Source organism: Microtus pennsylvanicus, chromosome 1 (genome assembly GCF_037038515.1).
Source record: "Microtus pennsylvanicus isolate mMicPen1 chromosome 1, mMicPen1.hap1, whole genome shotgun sequence".
NCBI classification, from domain to species: domain Eukaryota; kingdom Metazoa; phylum Chordata; class Mammalia; order Rodentia; family Cricetidae; genus Microtus; species Microtus pennsylvanicus.
Genome location: NC_134579.1, coordinates 107,927,031 through 107,941,353, shown reverse-complemented (window position 1 = coordinate 107,941,353; position 14,323 = coordinate 107,927,031). Strand labels below are relative to the sequence as shown.

Genomic DNA, 14,323 nt, shown 5'->3' with positions numbered 1-14,323 from the left:
AATGGGATGGCAAGTTCATGCTATGTGCTGTTGACATTCTAACCACAGTGCAGAAAGTGCTGATGATACCATCATTATTTGTCTTTAACTATCTTTTCAGATAGAGTAACTCGTTGCCATGGTAACATCTACAATGGGACATACTAGACTTACTTTTCAGGCCTGGCACAGCCTAAGTGGTCATTTTTAAATGATGACTGCTAGCTCAAAGTAAGATGCTGCAGTCGTTGGCTTTCTCCCGTGATAGCATACTGTAACTGAAGTGTGTTCTCTATTAAGTGGTTCTGGTCTGATGTAAAATGCAGGACAGTGTGATGTTCATTTACTGTGTGATGTGCTCGTAGGGCGCAAACTGCTTTCTTCATCTGTCCAAACTGTAGGTGACTTTGGATCTGCAAAGACAAGTTCTTCTTAGCAAAATTCTTTAGTCTCCTAGTGACGCCCAAGACCTCCGAAAGCATAGTGACTGTGAGGGATTTGAGTCAGCCTTGACCAAAGCCTAAGACTTGTCCAGCTCTCAGCTGTGCTGTGTCCAGCATTCTGTCTTCCTGAGGTGAAGCAGCAGGCACACGGCTAAGTCACAGTAATGATTTGGGTGTTACTGCACTAACGTCCACCAGTGACACGTCAAGTTGCTTATCTGTTGACCTTTCATAGTCAGATCCCCTCAGTGTTCAGCTAAGGCCTGTGGGCAGCCCAGCAGTATGGAGAACTGTGTGGTAAAGACATTTCTCCATAAATCCCTTCGAGCACGGGAAGAGTGCAGGCTAAGGGGATTTTGTTTGTTTGGTTGGTTTTTGCTAGTTTTATTTGGCATTCATTAAGAAGACTGGGCATGGTGACACATACCTTTAGTCCCCAGCTCATGGGAGGTAGAGGCTGCTGGGTCTCCAAGGCCAACCTGGTCTACAGAGCTAGTTCCAGGACAGCCTGTCTCAAAAAAAGTAAGAAAGACCTTGTGCAGGTTAAATTGAGGTCATATTTTAGTGTAAAATTAGTGAGTCTTTACTATCCCATTCCCAGCGATAAACAATATAACAAACAGACCAAGAAAGCACATTTAGTCCTGCAAACCTGTTTGTTAAAGGAAGGAGGGTGGTTGGGACCTCCCGTGTGGTGCCACCCCTGTGGGTGTAGGACAGTAGTATTATGTTGAGATGACCTGTGGCCAAGCCAGGTAAGGCTCAGGTGCCTGCACTTCACAATGCCATGCCTGTGAATGGGGTGAACAGAAGGTGACTTCACCCTATCCAGTTAACCTTCACACCAGTAGCCAGGTTCCACTAGGTTAGACCCGGACCCTGGCTGCCGAGTAGCCTGTTGTTGCCCACAGCTGTGAGAAGCCTAGGAGCAGGGAGGAGCAGACACTGGCATTCAGACAATAGTTTGGAGTTTTATCATTAAGTCTCCTGCCTCCAGAGCAAAGCATTGTGGTCGTTCAAGAAGGGATATCTTCGTTGCACTCACTATGCCTGGAAGTTTTTACATGAGGCTGATTTGTCTTCTTTAAGAAGGCCTATGGTGACGCTGAACTACTGATTGACTTTAAGCTGGATTCCCGGCTCTTGCACTGTCCTGGCATTGACATTAAGAGCCTGGTTAACAAAATTAAAAGCAGTAAGACCTACTTAATTAAAGTGAAACCTAAAGAATTACCGGCTGTTATTTGCTGCCCTGTTCTGAGCAGGGCTTCTTTCCCAGAAGGTTGGAACTCTACTGGGAACAGCCATGTGCTCTGAGGAATTCATAATGCTAATGGCCACTGCAAAACGGTATTGTACTTCAACATTCTGAATCTGCAGGCATTCAAAACTAACTTATTTTTCCTAACTGTTGAGTTTATTGTAGAATTCTTTGCTAAGCGTCCATAGGTGCTAAGCTTTGAGTGAGCGGAGCTTTCTCACGGCTCTGGTAGCACCCAGCCCGGCACATTTCATTCTGAATGTCAAGTATGTGCCTCCGACCGCAGGCCCTCAGCCTCCCCAGGGATCTTGAGTGTGGAGCCTTGTCCCAGCAGCTCGGCAGTGGCGGCAGCACAGCAGGAGAGTTATCAGGCAGCCTCGGCCTCGAGCAGCTTTGACTCCTGGAGCTCTTTTGAGGGGAAACCTGGTAAACCGTCAAGGTGTCTGACTGCCCCCACCTCTGTAGTCTGTGTAGCCTAGGGAAGGTCTGGGGAGGCACACCACCTAGGCCAGCCCTGCTGGAGAGGCCCCACATGGGGGCCAGGGTGTGACCAGAACTTGATTTCTGAACAACTTGTGTGTTGTTTCTGTTGGGAGGGAGGAATTCGTTGTGCTTAGAATGAGTTAATGAAGAACTTCACAAATGGTGGAATCAAACTGCTCTCTTTATATTGTTTTTGAGTGGGTTGTCATGGAAACAGAACAAAGAGAGGAGTTTGGGTTTAGTAGGGTTTTTCCCCCATAAATTTTTGCTTATTGGAGATTTTCCTAAAATAGCAAATAAAAATCCCAAGCCTTCATTGAGGAACCTGTATTAAGGACCTCTACACCCACAAAGGGTGAGAGGGGTCTGAGGGTCTCTCTTGCCATATGTGGAGTAAATCTGAGCATGAATCAAACAAAGAATAAGTATTAATAGATGGTTTTGTGTCCATGAAACCTCCCATAAACTTAATCAGTCTGTCATGAGGGCATCATGTTCTGAGAGATGCAGGGTTTGGGCTTCATGCCAGTGGGCCTGCAGCGTGGTCCTGTTACCTCCTGCCGCATAGCCTGAGATGAGTGACAGGAGAGATGGCAAGGTGCAGCCTGCAGTCCTTGGCTTCTCAACCTTTAGTTTCTCCCTTCTGCCAGAATGTCAGCGCCTTTCCCTGCCCAAGGGTAGGAACAGCTTGAGTGAACTGAAAGCTTCAGGCCGTGAGTGAGCACAGGGCAAGAGCAGGGAGGAGCAAGTGCAGCCTCCTGGAGACCTGCGCTGTGCTGTAGCAAGGCAGGGGTGGGGAGAGGTTCTGTGCCTCCCAGGTGGTGTCGTAGGGCAGGGCCTGCCTGAACAACCTGCGTCTCAGACAGGGGCCTCTCTGGCCTCATGGTAGGGAGGCGCATACCACACAGACCAGGCCTCAGACAAGAGCTAAAGTTCACCTTGTTCTCTATCTAGGTCACGTTCTCGGTCCCCAAGAAGGAGAGCACACTCTCCTGAGAGACGACGGGAAGACAGAAGTGTCCCTACTGCCTACCGGATGAGTGGTAGCCCTGGAGCCAGCAGGAAACGAACCCGTTCCAGGTAGGCTATCATGTCTCACAGGGGAAAAAAAAAATGTATGTCTGAAGTCTTGATGTCACCTGTATGAGGCAGTTGCAAGTAACTTCAGTGGTAATGTCTCCTGAGAACCCAGGCTCACCTAGTAGTGGTTACTGTCTCTTGGGGCAGTGTGTTACCAGGAGCATATGGGGGGATTCAGGGCACAGTTGTGTCTATGCCTTTGGAGCCAACACATGACCTTGCTCTGCACCTTGTTTTTCCTTAACACCAGCCCAGGGACCTTGCTGTCTTTGCTGGATCTGCACTGGTTCCTCTTACCTGTCTGTAGGGAACAGAGGGGTCAATGCTGAAAGTACAAACTCCTTGTCTCGGTGTCCTGCTTTTTCTCCAGTGATGGACACTGGAGACTGGGTGGCATACGATGGTGAGCAGGGCAGGGAGGAGGTCAGCCAATATGGTTATAGAGCAGAAATCCCAGCTACTAGGTTTGAGCCTGGCCCCTGATAGCCCATTTAACCCTATAAGCCACAGTTTCCTGGCACTTTGACCTGGTGAGAGCCCCAGGCTACTCTGGCCTCCCCTACCACACTGGGACCCTAGTGCTTTCTCTGGCTCATCTCTAACTTGGGGGAAACCTGTCTGCACTCCGTGGTGCCTGCTTCCGTTCCTGTTAATCACCTTTCTGTCTCTATAGTCCAGTGCATGAAATAATAGCTTACAAAGAGTGAAGGTTTGCTTTGATTAGTCCTGTTCCTTTGGGCCTGTACTGGGGCAGTAAATTGTGGTACGTGCCCATGTTAGGGCCAAACCCTTTGATGTCCCTCTTGATGGTCCCAGTCTGTCCCTGAAGCACCACTTTGGGAACCAAATATTTTGTGTATAGGCATCTGGGAGACATTGAAAATCTAGACTATGGCTGCAGCAGGGCAACCCTGGAGCAACAGCTAATGTCTCCTGGTGGATTTCTTTAGTTCCCAAGTGAACAGGAGTCATCAGACCACTCTGTCATGGGACAAAACAGCCAGAAAAGCTAGACAGACCATGGGTTTCAGGTGAACAGGACACATCTGGGGCCCCAGCTATTGTCCAAAATGCTAATCCTAGGACAGGAGCAGTGGTCATAGAATCCCCCCTCTGGAGGTAGCCTAAGGTGGATCAGTACAAAACGGCCTGTTAGCTAGTCACAGGATGACTGTTGATTGGAAAAAAGAGATCACTTTCTTTAACCTGAAAAGCCAGCAGACAAGCTGGGAGGCTGATGGGTGTTGGCAAAGGTTTCCAATACAAGTTCACATTTATAAATTACATTCCAGCCTTCATAATCCTACCAGCTATTGCAGTACATAGAATTCATTCCTTAAGCAAGTGGTTTAACATTTGAAGTTCATCATCACCTTTGGTATATGTAAAGGGCATGGTCTAAAATTAATTCTTACAGCAAAAGATCTCTCTCAACAGAAGAATTCTTGCTTTGCCCTCAAATTAACCTTTGCATTCAGAGGGACATGATGGGAGAAGGTAGTGGAGGGGCCAGTGTCCACAGTGTGGGGTGTCTAGCCCCGTCTTAGGCATCAGGATTTGTGGGGCCTCTGGCATTTCTGCTGGAACACTGTCATCCCGAAAAGACAGGGCGAGGCCCCTCAGCTGAGCGCTACTCTAGGAGCAGCACTGAAGAGTGTGCAGCTGCCAGCCACCGTGTCCTCCGCCCAGACCTGGAGCTGCTCCGCTTCCATCCAGCACCTTCAGCCCTAAGTCAGGCACTCCCTCCACCCTTCCCTCTCAGTCTGTGGGTGGCCTGTGGCTGATTCACTGATACCCTGATACATCACCCAGAAGGAGGGGCATGCTACTGCTCTGATAGAGCACAATCTGAAGCAGTTTCCTGCAGACTGCTTACCAGCTGCTAAACTAACTAGAGTGGGTTTTCGTTGGTTTGTTTTGTTTTTCGAAACGGGGTTTCTCTTTGTAGCCTGGGCTGTCCTAGAACTCACTCTGTAAACCAGGCTGGCCTCAAACTCACAGAGATCCACCTGCCTCTGCCTCCTGAGTGCTGTGATTAAAGTGTATACCACCACCGCCCAGCCCACTAACTGGGGGTTTTAATGTGGTACTGAGAGCACCCACACACATTTGGTTAGCAGCTCACTTAGCTGCATGTCCTCTCCTGCTTCCCTCTGTCTCTGTCCACTGCTCTTCCCACATGTATTAAAGAGTCCAGCGGTGCTGCAGAAGACCCACAGGCAGGATCATGGTACTCGTCCATGGAAGGAACACCTAGTACTCTGAAGAATGCATCCTTAGTGATGCTACACCTAGTCCTTCATCTAAAGTTGCCTCTGTCTCTGTACAAGCAGATCACCTTCTAGGGGACCCTGGGCACGCATGTGAACTCTGTTCCCAGTTTTCTGCCAAGTCAGTTGGTGATGCCAAGAATGGCTTCTTTCTAGTCCTGTCTCTTCCTCAGTCATTAGCTAGCCCCTCTCTTGTTTAGCACTGCTCTGGACATTGTTGACTGTATATTTCCCATTCCCTTATTCTGTTTGATTGTGACAGACTCCAAAAGCCTCCAAGCCAGTTGTCACATTGTTCTGACTCTGGTCATGGTGCTCTTCAAACACTAGCCAGCTTCTCTGTGCACATGTCCAGGCTGTGCTGCCTTTCCTGCTACAGCTCCGGGGTCTGTCCTTTCTCTGTTACTCTGCTTCCTTTCCTGCTACAGCTCCGGGGTCTGTCCTTTCTCTGTTACTCAACTTCCTTTCCATTTCGTTTTTATTTTTTATTTTATTATTTGTGGGTATGAGGGTTTTCTTGCATGTATGTCTGTGCATAATAACGTGTGTTTGGTGCCTGTGGAGGCCACAAGAAAAATGGAGTTGCAGATGGTTGTGAGCTGCCATATGGGTGCTAGGAACAGAACCCAGGTTCCCTGGAAGAGCAGTCAGTGCTCTTAACCACTGACCCATCTCTCCAGCATAACCTGCTTCCTTTTAGTGAAAGTTTGGAAATCAGGATCTAAGTCTACTGCCCATTTTTAGAGTGAAATCTGGTAGACAAAGCATGGCAGTGCACAGTAGTCAGGAGGTAGAGAAAGAAGGATCAAGAGTTCAAGGTCATCCTCTACATATTTTCACGAGACCCTGTTTCAAAAATAACACACCAAAATTGGCAAAACATAAAAGCAAGCAGCAGCAGCAGCATCCACACACAGCATGCGAGTACATGGTGAATTGTGTTTCAGAGAGTACACTCGATGGCACTGTAGTCAGCAGGATGTCCTGGTTACTTCACTGCAGTGAGGAAGGAATTGGTGGGAATGGCTTCCTGCCATTGCGTTCCCTGTGCAGAACACTGCATATGGCACAACACCAGAAGTTAGTGACTGAACGGCCCTTGCTGGGTGTGTAGTGTTACTCGTTCAAGGTGAGCTTGGGAAGTGAGATGTATGTTACAATCCCTCAACAACCAGGGAAAACATAGCTGAAAAAATATAGGGTGGAGCAGGCAAGATGTCTCAGTGCGTAAAGGTGCCTGACGTCTCTAAAAACCACTTGGTGAGAAACAACTGACTCCCACAATTGTCCTCTGACCTCCACATGTAAGCCTTGGCACACACACAAACAAGTGTCTGCATGCACACACAAAATAAATAAATATAATCTATTTTTAAAGTGGAGAAGAATCCAGGGCTTGCTGGCAGACACCTCTAATCCCAGCACTCAGGAGGCAGAGGCAGCCAGGCCTCCATATTTCCAGGACAGCCAGAGCTACACAATGAGACCCTGTCTCAAGAAACAAAAACAAAACATGATTATTTTAAGTAAATGAATAAAAGCTGAGATATAAAACATTTAAAACTCTTCATTCAGCCGGGCGGTGGTGGCTCACGCCTTTAATCCCAGCACTCAGGAGGCAGAGGCAGGTGGATCTCTGTGAGTTCGAGACCAGCCTGGTCTACAGAGCTAGTTCCAGGACAGGCTCCAAAGCCACAGAGAAACCCTGTCTCAAAAAACCAAAAAAACAAACAAACAAACAAAAAAAAAAACTCTTCATTCAAAAAGAAAAAAAAAAGCAGAAGCTCAGGAAGGAAAAGAAGACAAATGAGGCCATGAGAAGGTGGCTAGTTAAAAATGCTTTGTGAAAAATCTTTCTAGATGCAAGCATGTCAGACAGATCTTAGACGTGTTTATAAAGTGGGCTTTTAGGGCTTGGGTGTTTGGGCAGTGCTAGAAGTGAACCCAGGTCCTCTCACATGGCTAAGCAAAGCACTCTACAATGGAGCTGTATCCTCCACCCTATTTAAACACTTAGGGTCGGGGCTGCAGTTCAGTTGGACTCAAGACTCTGGGTTCAGTCCCTAGCTTTTGGACATGAACTGGGCATGCCTAGTGGCAGTAGGGGTGGCAGGATCAGAGGGACCATCATCTCTTCTACATGACCAGTTTGAGCTCGCCTGGATCTTGTGGGACTTGTCCTTTAAAAAAAAAAAAAAGCTTTAAAAATAAATATACTAACAGATGAGATTTTTAAAAGGCAAGGAAGATCCACTTTCCCATTCTCATAACAGTGAAGGTGACAGCTGACTCTCTGAGGCAGGCATTTTAGCATCAGGATGTGATGTTCAAAATGTGTGCAAAATGGAACCTTAGTGCTTAGTACTCAGAACAGAAACAGCTGAATACAGTGCAGCAGACAGAAGAGACACAGCCATGGCCAGCGGCCCTAGGGTACGCCTGCTTTTAAAATGGGTGCCCAACACTGACCAGGACACTGTGCCAGAGATCTGTAACAATATGGAGAGCCACAGTTGTGTTTGCAGCACACTTCCCCGTACTCTTGCTGAGAGAAGTCATCACTGAAAGAGTCCTACTTGGAAGGGAGTGGTGTGGAAGTATGAAAGTGATGTGAAAGTTTCCCCTTTGCAGGGCACCAGCTAGGAAATGAGTCTCTGTAATGTTGGTGTTAGACTACAGAAGAGCAGCCGTGTAGAAACATGGTCCAGTTCCACATCTTCACAGTCTGAGGAGACAGTGCAGAAGCAAGGAAATTATAAAAGTGAAGTGAGACATTTGCAAAACAAAAAACAGCAGCATAAGAAAGGAGCAGAACTAAAGGTTGTTCGTGGAAAATGGTCAAAGAATTGGCCATTCTGTAGTTAATCAGGCAGGAAAGGCCTGCAGACCTATAATGGATAATAAGGAAATTCTGTCTCTGAGAGATGGACAGAGTCCCAGACTGACACAGGAGAAGGACATCATTTGATCTGCTTGGGAAAATCCAAGTTAGAAATTGGAATTTACATTCTTAGGAACTGGTTCCCAGCTCCAAACCAGTTTTCCCTGTGAATCCAGCATGCAGGAATGATGAGGTAACCAGAGAGAAGTGGCCACTCCCCAGTCACCCCAAGACCAGATGACTAATCCCTAGGCTAGCAAGGATTCTGCATATTTGTGTTCACAGACCAGTGCTCTGAGAAACATAGAGCCTCTCCTCTATGATCTATAGATCCAGCCCAACCCCAGCGTACATCCTAGGACTTTTGGAGAACTGGCAGACAAACTGAAACAATGATTGTCAAAGCACTAAGGTGCAGGACTTTGACCTGGAGATACCTAGATCCCGGTAGCAGCCACAGTCAAGCTTTATGGTAAACACTGTGGCATGACCTATTGCTAGACCAGAGCACTGAAGCAGTTCTGCAGGAGAGTCCTCTAGCAGAACCTGCTCCACCCACTGGACACTGAGATGAGAAAGAACAAACTCCTGATGTTACTTCTATTTAGATCAGCTATCCAAATATAAAAGCCAGAACCAAAAAACAGAATGTATGCCTGAGACTCCTTAAGATGTTAAAAAATGGATGGATGGATGGATGGATGGATGGATGGATGGATGGATGGATGGATGATAGGTATGTAGGTAGGTAGATAAAAGCCCTGCTGGGTTAGGGAGTCAGCTCTGTTAGTAAAGTACCTGCTACACCAACAGTAGGGCCTGAGTTCCATCTACTGCAGCCACACAAAAAGCCAGACATGTGGTATGTGCTCATAATACCAGTACCGGGGAAACAGGCAGGCCCCTTAGGTTGTCTTCCCACATGTGCATACATACACACCCACAAAAGAAGACCCTCCCAATGGGAGGAAAGCATAATACAGTCAGTATCGCTAAAGTCAAAAGCCTGCTTCCAGGGGCAATTAGGAGACCGAGCAGTTGTTCTCCCAGTGAAAAAGACGCCCATGGTGCCTGTCTCTGTAGTCCATGTCAACACCGGAAGCCACCGACTTCACAGAGAAACACATTAGCAAGGTACACTCAAGAGGATGCTGAACATCAGCAGTCCGGAGTAAGGGAGCCCCAGCAAGTTTCTCCTTGCTCACTGGCCTCACTTAGAGTGGTCAGGCGAGGATGCTCACCAGCCAGTCCTCACAGCTGAGGCTGCCGTCTAGAAACAGCTTCGTTTCTTACAGGGTTACAGGTGCACCTGCCGTACTTCACCACTGCTTTTTCCCCCAGACTGCACTGGGGATGTTTGGCCACAGAAGCAAGGAGGTGTGAGGTTACCAACTGCACCTGGACAGTGCTACTTTTAGTATAAGAACATGTGGGGGCATGCCCAGGTTTACAGGGGACTTGGAAATACTGCTGAGACCCATACAGTAATGTGAGTGTTGGTTCCTATAGAGCTGAGTGTGGAGGATGGCATAGACTGAAAAGTACACTGAGGGAATGTTCCAGAACAGCAGGCCACAATTGTTGCTTTGGTCACTCAGCAACAGCACGGAGGACCCAGTTGCAGAGTGCACCTCAGCAACTTAAAAAGTGAGCAAACTGCTTTGCTCCAGCAAAGTTCAGATTAATCAGGGCTGGTGAGAAAGCCAGCAAGTAAAGGTGCTTTACTGTGCAAGCCTTACATCCTGGGGTGAGCCCCAAGACTCACGACAACGTGGAAGAAGGGGAGAACTGTCCACAGAGTCATCCTCTCACCTCCATGCCTATGCCTTCCTGGAGGACAGAGGGCTAGGCCAGATCAGGAAGGGCCTTTGTGTCTCTTTGAAAACCAAATGCCTAAGAGCTGGGTCCCTGGTGACTGCAAAAGAGAAAAGGGCGACAGTGACTTAGCAGTGTTCCCATTAAAGTGGACACACTTGGAAAGATACAGCCAAGCGGTGAGCTGCCTGGCAGTGTCCTGCAGCCCAAGAGGGAGGAAAGACTCTGGGAGGCAGTGATAGAGCTCCAAAGCATCTCAAGACAGGCTTAGTGGGAGGTGGAGTGCAGGCTGGCAGTAGCCCTGTCCTGTATGTAGGAAATGGATCTGAGAGGAGACACTGCATTTTACCAAGTATGTGTCCTCACAGTCTCCGCACATGTGTTTGTGTATGTGTCTACATCTGTACATGGTAGAAACAGTGAGGCAATGCCAGAGCCTTCAGAAGGAGTGGGACCTGCTGGGACTGGTGGGCTCGGCAGCCCTGTCCTGTGGTGGAAGCAGGGCACAGGTCAGAGCTCAGCTGACACTGGGTGCAGCAGACATGCAGAGCAGAGCAGGCCCAGGCTGCCTCCTCCTGAGTTATCATCCACAAAGGGGTATATGCAGGATTTGGCTGATAATTCCCTATCTTTTGGCGTGAATGAGAAAGCAGTATAGACTTTCCTACAGGCTGCCCTTGGTAGTTATCTTGCTATTTTCAATGCAAATAGATTGTTCATTGTACATTAAATGCCAGACATTTCCCCAGGTCTAAGCTTCCCCTATGGAGAGGCTGGATTCTGGATGGTTCTTTTAAAGCTCAGTACCCTGTGGATATACAGGCTCAATTGACTGAAGGATTACAGCTGTCTAAGGCATGCACATGAGGCTGGGAATGTACTCAGCTATTAAAGTGTTTGCTGGCATGCACGGCACCCTCATTCAATTGTAGGTATTACACACCCCAGTCCTGGTGGTACATCCTCTAATTCCAGAACTTGGGCAGTGGAGGAAGGAGATGGGGAGTTTAAGGTCATCCTCAGCTACAGAATGAGTCCAAAGCCAGCCTATAATATAAAAGAACAACAAAAAGAAAGAAAGAAAGAAAACCCACAGGAGGGGCCCTTGAAATAAATAAGTTCAGACTGCCCTCTTGTCACGCTGCATTCCCTGACAAGAGCACTTCCCTTTCAGAAGTCCCCACGAGAAGAAGAAGAAGCGGAGATCACGGTCGCGCACCAAGGCCAAAGCCCGCTCCCAGTCAACGTCCCCGAGCAAACAGGCAGCACAGCGTCCCTCTGCACACTCAGCCCACTCGGCCAGCATCTCTCCTGTGGAGAGCCGAGGTTCTTCCCAGGAACGCTCCAGGTAACCGTGACCCCCGGACGGCTCTCTGAGAGAAAAAGCAAGGGGAGGAAGTGAGACCTGGCCAACACTGGCTGTGAGTGCCTCCGTGGAGCCCCCGCCCCCATTGCTTCTCTGGGAATAGGGGATACCAGGTGACCTGAAGTGGGTGACTTCAAACAGGAGCGTGTGGGTGCACCTCCTCTGAATCCTTGCCTTATCAGACATTCAGATTCCTTCCGTGAGTAAAAGAGCACCTGAGGTACCATACAAAACTTAGTGGGTCTCAGTGACAAATGGTCTCAGGAGGCTATCCATGCTGGAATTGCATCTACCAAACAATCAGGCCTAGAAGTCTAGGGAATCTTGAGTCTAGGGCTGGCTGTGTGAGGTTAAAGTGTGTGTTCTTGGTAGGAGCTTCCGTAAGCATGAACAGGGCATACTCAGTTCAGACAGGTTCATGGCCACTCTGTGAGGAACGCAGCTCACCTAAGGGCTCTGCATTTGACAGGGGCCATCCCAAAGTGAGTGTAGGGAAACCCCGGCCACAAGGACAAGGGTGATGTCCACATCCACAGAAGCTTTATGTGTGAACTAGGAATCACTTGGGCTGTGGTTCTGATCCTGCCGGCCTACCTGACAGGTGCTGCCTTTGTTAGCTTCCTCTTTACAAGCATTTGTGTAATGGTGTTAAAATGTAAGTTAGGTTCTTTTTATGAAGTGGGTATAAAAATGCATGTTCCTGGCATGGGAAGATGGCTCGGTGGATAAAGTACTTCCTAGCACAAACATGGACCTGAAGTTGATCCCTGCATCCATGTGAAGAGCAGGGCACAGCAGCATGCACCTGCAGGTCCAGCAGGCTGAGGTAGAGGTGGGAGGATCCAGTGTCCAACCCATGAAGAACAGACAGTGAGAAACCCTGTCTCACAGAAGAGTCGCGAGCAGTAGAGGAAGGCACCCAGCACAGCCCCTGCCCCTCGTGCACACATGGTGTGTTCCTAAGCTTGTTGCTACTTTCAAATTAGTTTGAGAGTATAGGGCATGGGAACCAGCCTTCAGATTCTTGAGTGTGTCTGAGCCTCCGCTCTTTTCTCTGCCTTAGGGGGGTTTCTCAGGAAAAAGACGGCCAGATCTCCTCAGCAATCGTTTCCTCTGTGCAGAGCAAAATAACTCAGGTGAGATGGGCGTGCCCCTCTTTTTTCAGCTTTTATAATGGGGGCCCAATTTTTTGTTTTCTGATAATTTTCCTTCTCACATCTTGTCTCCAGTACTAACCCAGGTCTAAATCTTGGGCTGGTCACCTACTGACTCAGTGGTTTGGGCCCTGCCACAGTCAAGCACTAAGTAAGAGCCCATGAGGCAGGGAATGGGGAGGAATCACTTCTTGGGGATCCTCGTCTTCCACAGGAAGTTCATGTCCTCCTCCTGGGGTTGCTATGCTGTAGAGCCCAAGTCTTCCACAGGTGACTGACACATCCTGGGCTCTACTTGTACCCCCAGGCCATGTGGGGTCACAGCTCTGGGAGGTTTGTGACAAGACAGAGGGTTACTTTGGTCCCTATGCAGCTGGTACGGGTTCACAGCTAGGATGCTGGAAACTCTGCTGCCTGTCCTCACCACGACCTCCTCACAAGTCTGGTTAACAGGAGACTGAAATGCCCTCCATGTTTCCCTACACAGGATCTCATGGCCAAAGTAAGAGCAATGCTCGCAGCTTCAAAAAACCTGCAGACCAGTGCATCCTGAGACGGCAGCCACGGAGCCGGCCCCAAGCAGAGCATCGTGCGCAGCTGTGGCCACAGGTGCTGGGCTTCAGCTCAGAGCACCCACAGCCCAGCCAGAAGCTGAGCTGCAAGCTCTGTGCCGACCTACACACGGCCCTCCAGGTTCTCCAGCCCGACTCCCTGGGTCAGTCGGTGGCTTTTGTATATTTTTGGTGATATTTTCAGTTTCAAATTTTTGACCAGCAGTCTCTTACCTGTATATTTGTAAATATATCATGTTTCTGTGAAAATGTATTATCAAATAAAGCGGGAGGAAACACCTTTTCTAGCTAGCAGCCAGGGCGGCTCCTGCTTTTGGTTTTCTGCCACTTAACGTGTGTCAGCCTGTGGGGAAACGGGACTTCCCTCCAGTGGTGGCTTCTCCCTGGCTGAGGAAGGGGATGTCCCACTTGTGTCCTCTGTGTCCTCCGCCAGACCAGCCAGTCACAGGGTCATCCTGACATGGCCTCAACTGCCCCGTGAAGTTGCAGGTTTGTGTATCCCTCCCTTCAGGAGGCCTTTACTCTCCCAGTGCTCACATGCGAAGCATACAGGGTCCTGACATGAGAAATGGAGACGTGCTGGCATAGGCTGACACTCGAGTATGCTCAGACTATTCTGTGCTAGGTGGGCTTCCTTTGCAGGCCCTGCCTTGTGTCTGACCAGAAATGCGCTCCTTCCCTCCTTGCAGTGGTCCCCACTCAAGTTCTGATGCTTCCCTCAAGACACTCACAGCCCCCAGAAGCTGGTGTGGGCAGGGCAGATGATGGAGTTGGTGGCCCTAGAAAATGGGTGTCAGTGAGACAATGGCCTCCTGAGCAGACAGAACCACCACCTGCCTTTGAGGCACCGGCTGGGCTCCCCCACCCCACACCTGTGTCGGGTGTGCCTTGTCATCCTCACCAGCCTGGTGGCCAGCCTGTGCTTCCCTCGTGTATGTCAGGTTGTCAGTGTCAGACCCCTGTCTCCGTCCCCAGTGGCCTCAGCTACGAATGGTGACTTTATAAACTAACTTTGTCCT

General features: G+C 49.0%; 1 protein-coding gene across 9 annotated transcripts in view; it reads left to right on the top strand.

The window, feature by feature from the left end:
• Positions 1-13,598, top strand: part of Sfswap (splicing factor SWAP) — a 75,668-nt gene extending 62,070 nt beyond the window's left edge. For 5 of the 9 annotated variants that reach the window (XM_075977999.1, XM_075977982.1, XM_075977988.1 and 2 more), the window contains exons 15-19: positions 1,970-2,122; positions 3,121-3,246; positions 11,387-11,560; positions 12,642-12,714; positions 13,220-13,432. In XM_075977999.1, coding sequence (XP_075834114.1) covers positions 1,970-2,122; positions 3,121-3,246; positions 11,387-11,560; positions 12,642-12,714; positions 13,220-13,285 — 592 coding nt within the window. In that variant the 3' untranslated portion in view covers positions 13,286-13,432. Of the gene's footprint in view, positions 1-1,969; positions 2,123-3,120; positions 3,247-11,386; positions 11,561-12,641; positions 12,715-13,219 lie in introns of all 9 variants that reach the window. The other 4 variants (XM_075978002.1, XM_075977991.1, XM_075977993.1 and 1 more) reach the window with 2 other exon arrangements.
• The last annotated feature ends 725 nt before the right edge of the window (positions 13,599-14,323 follow it).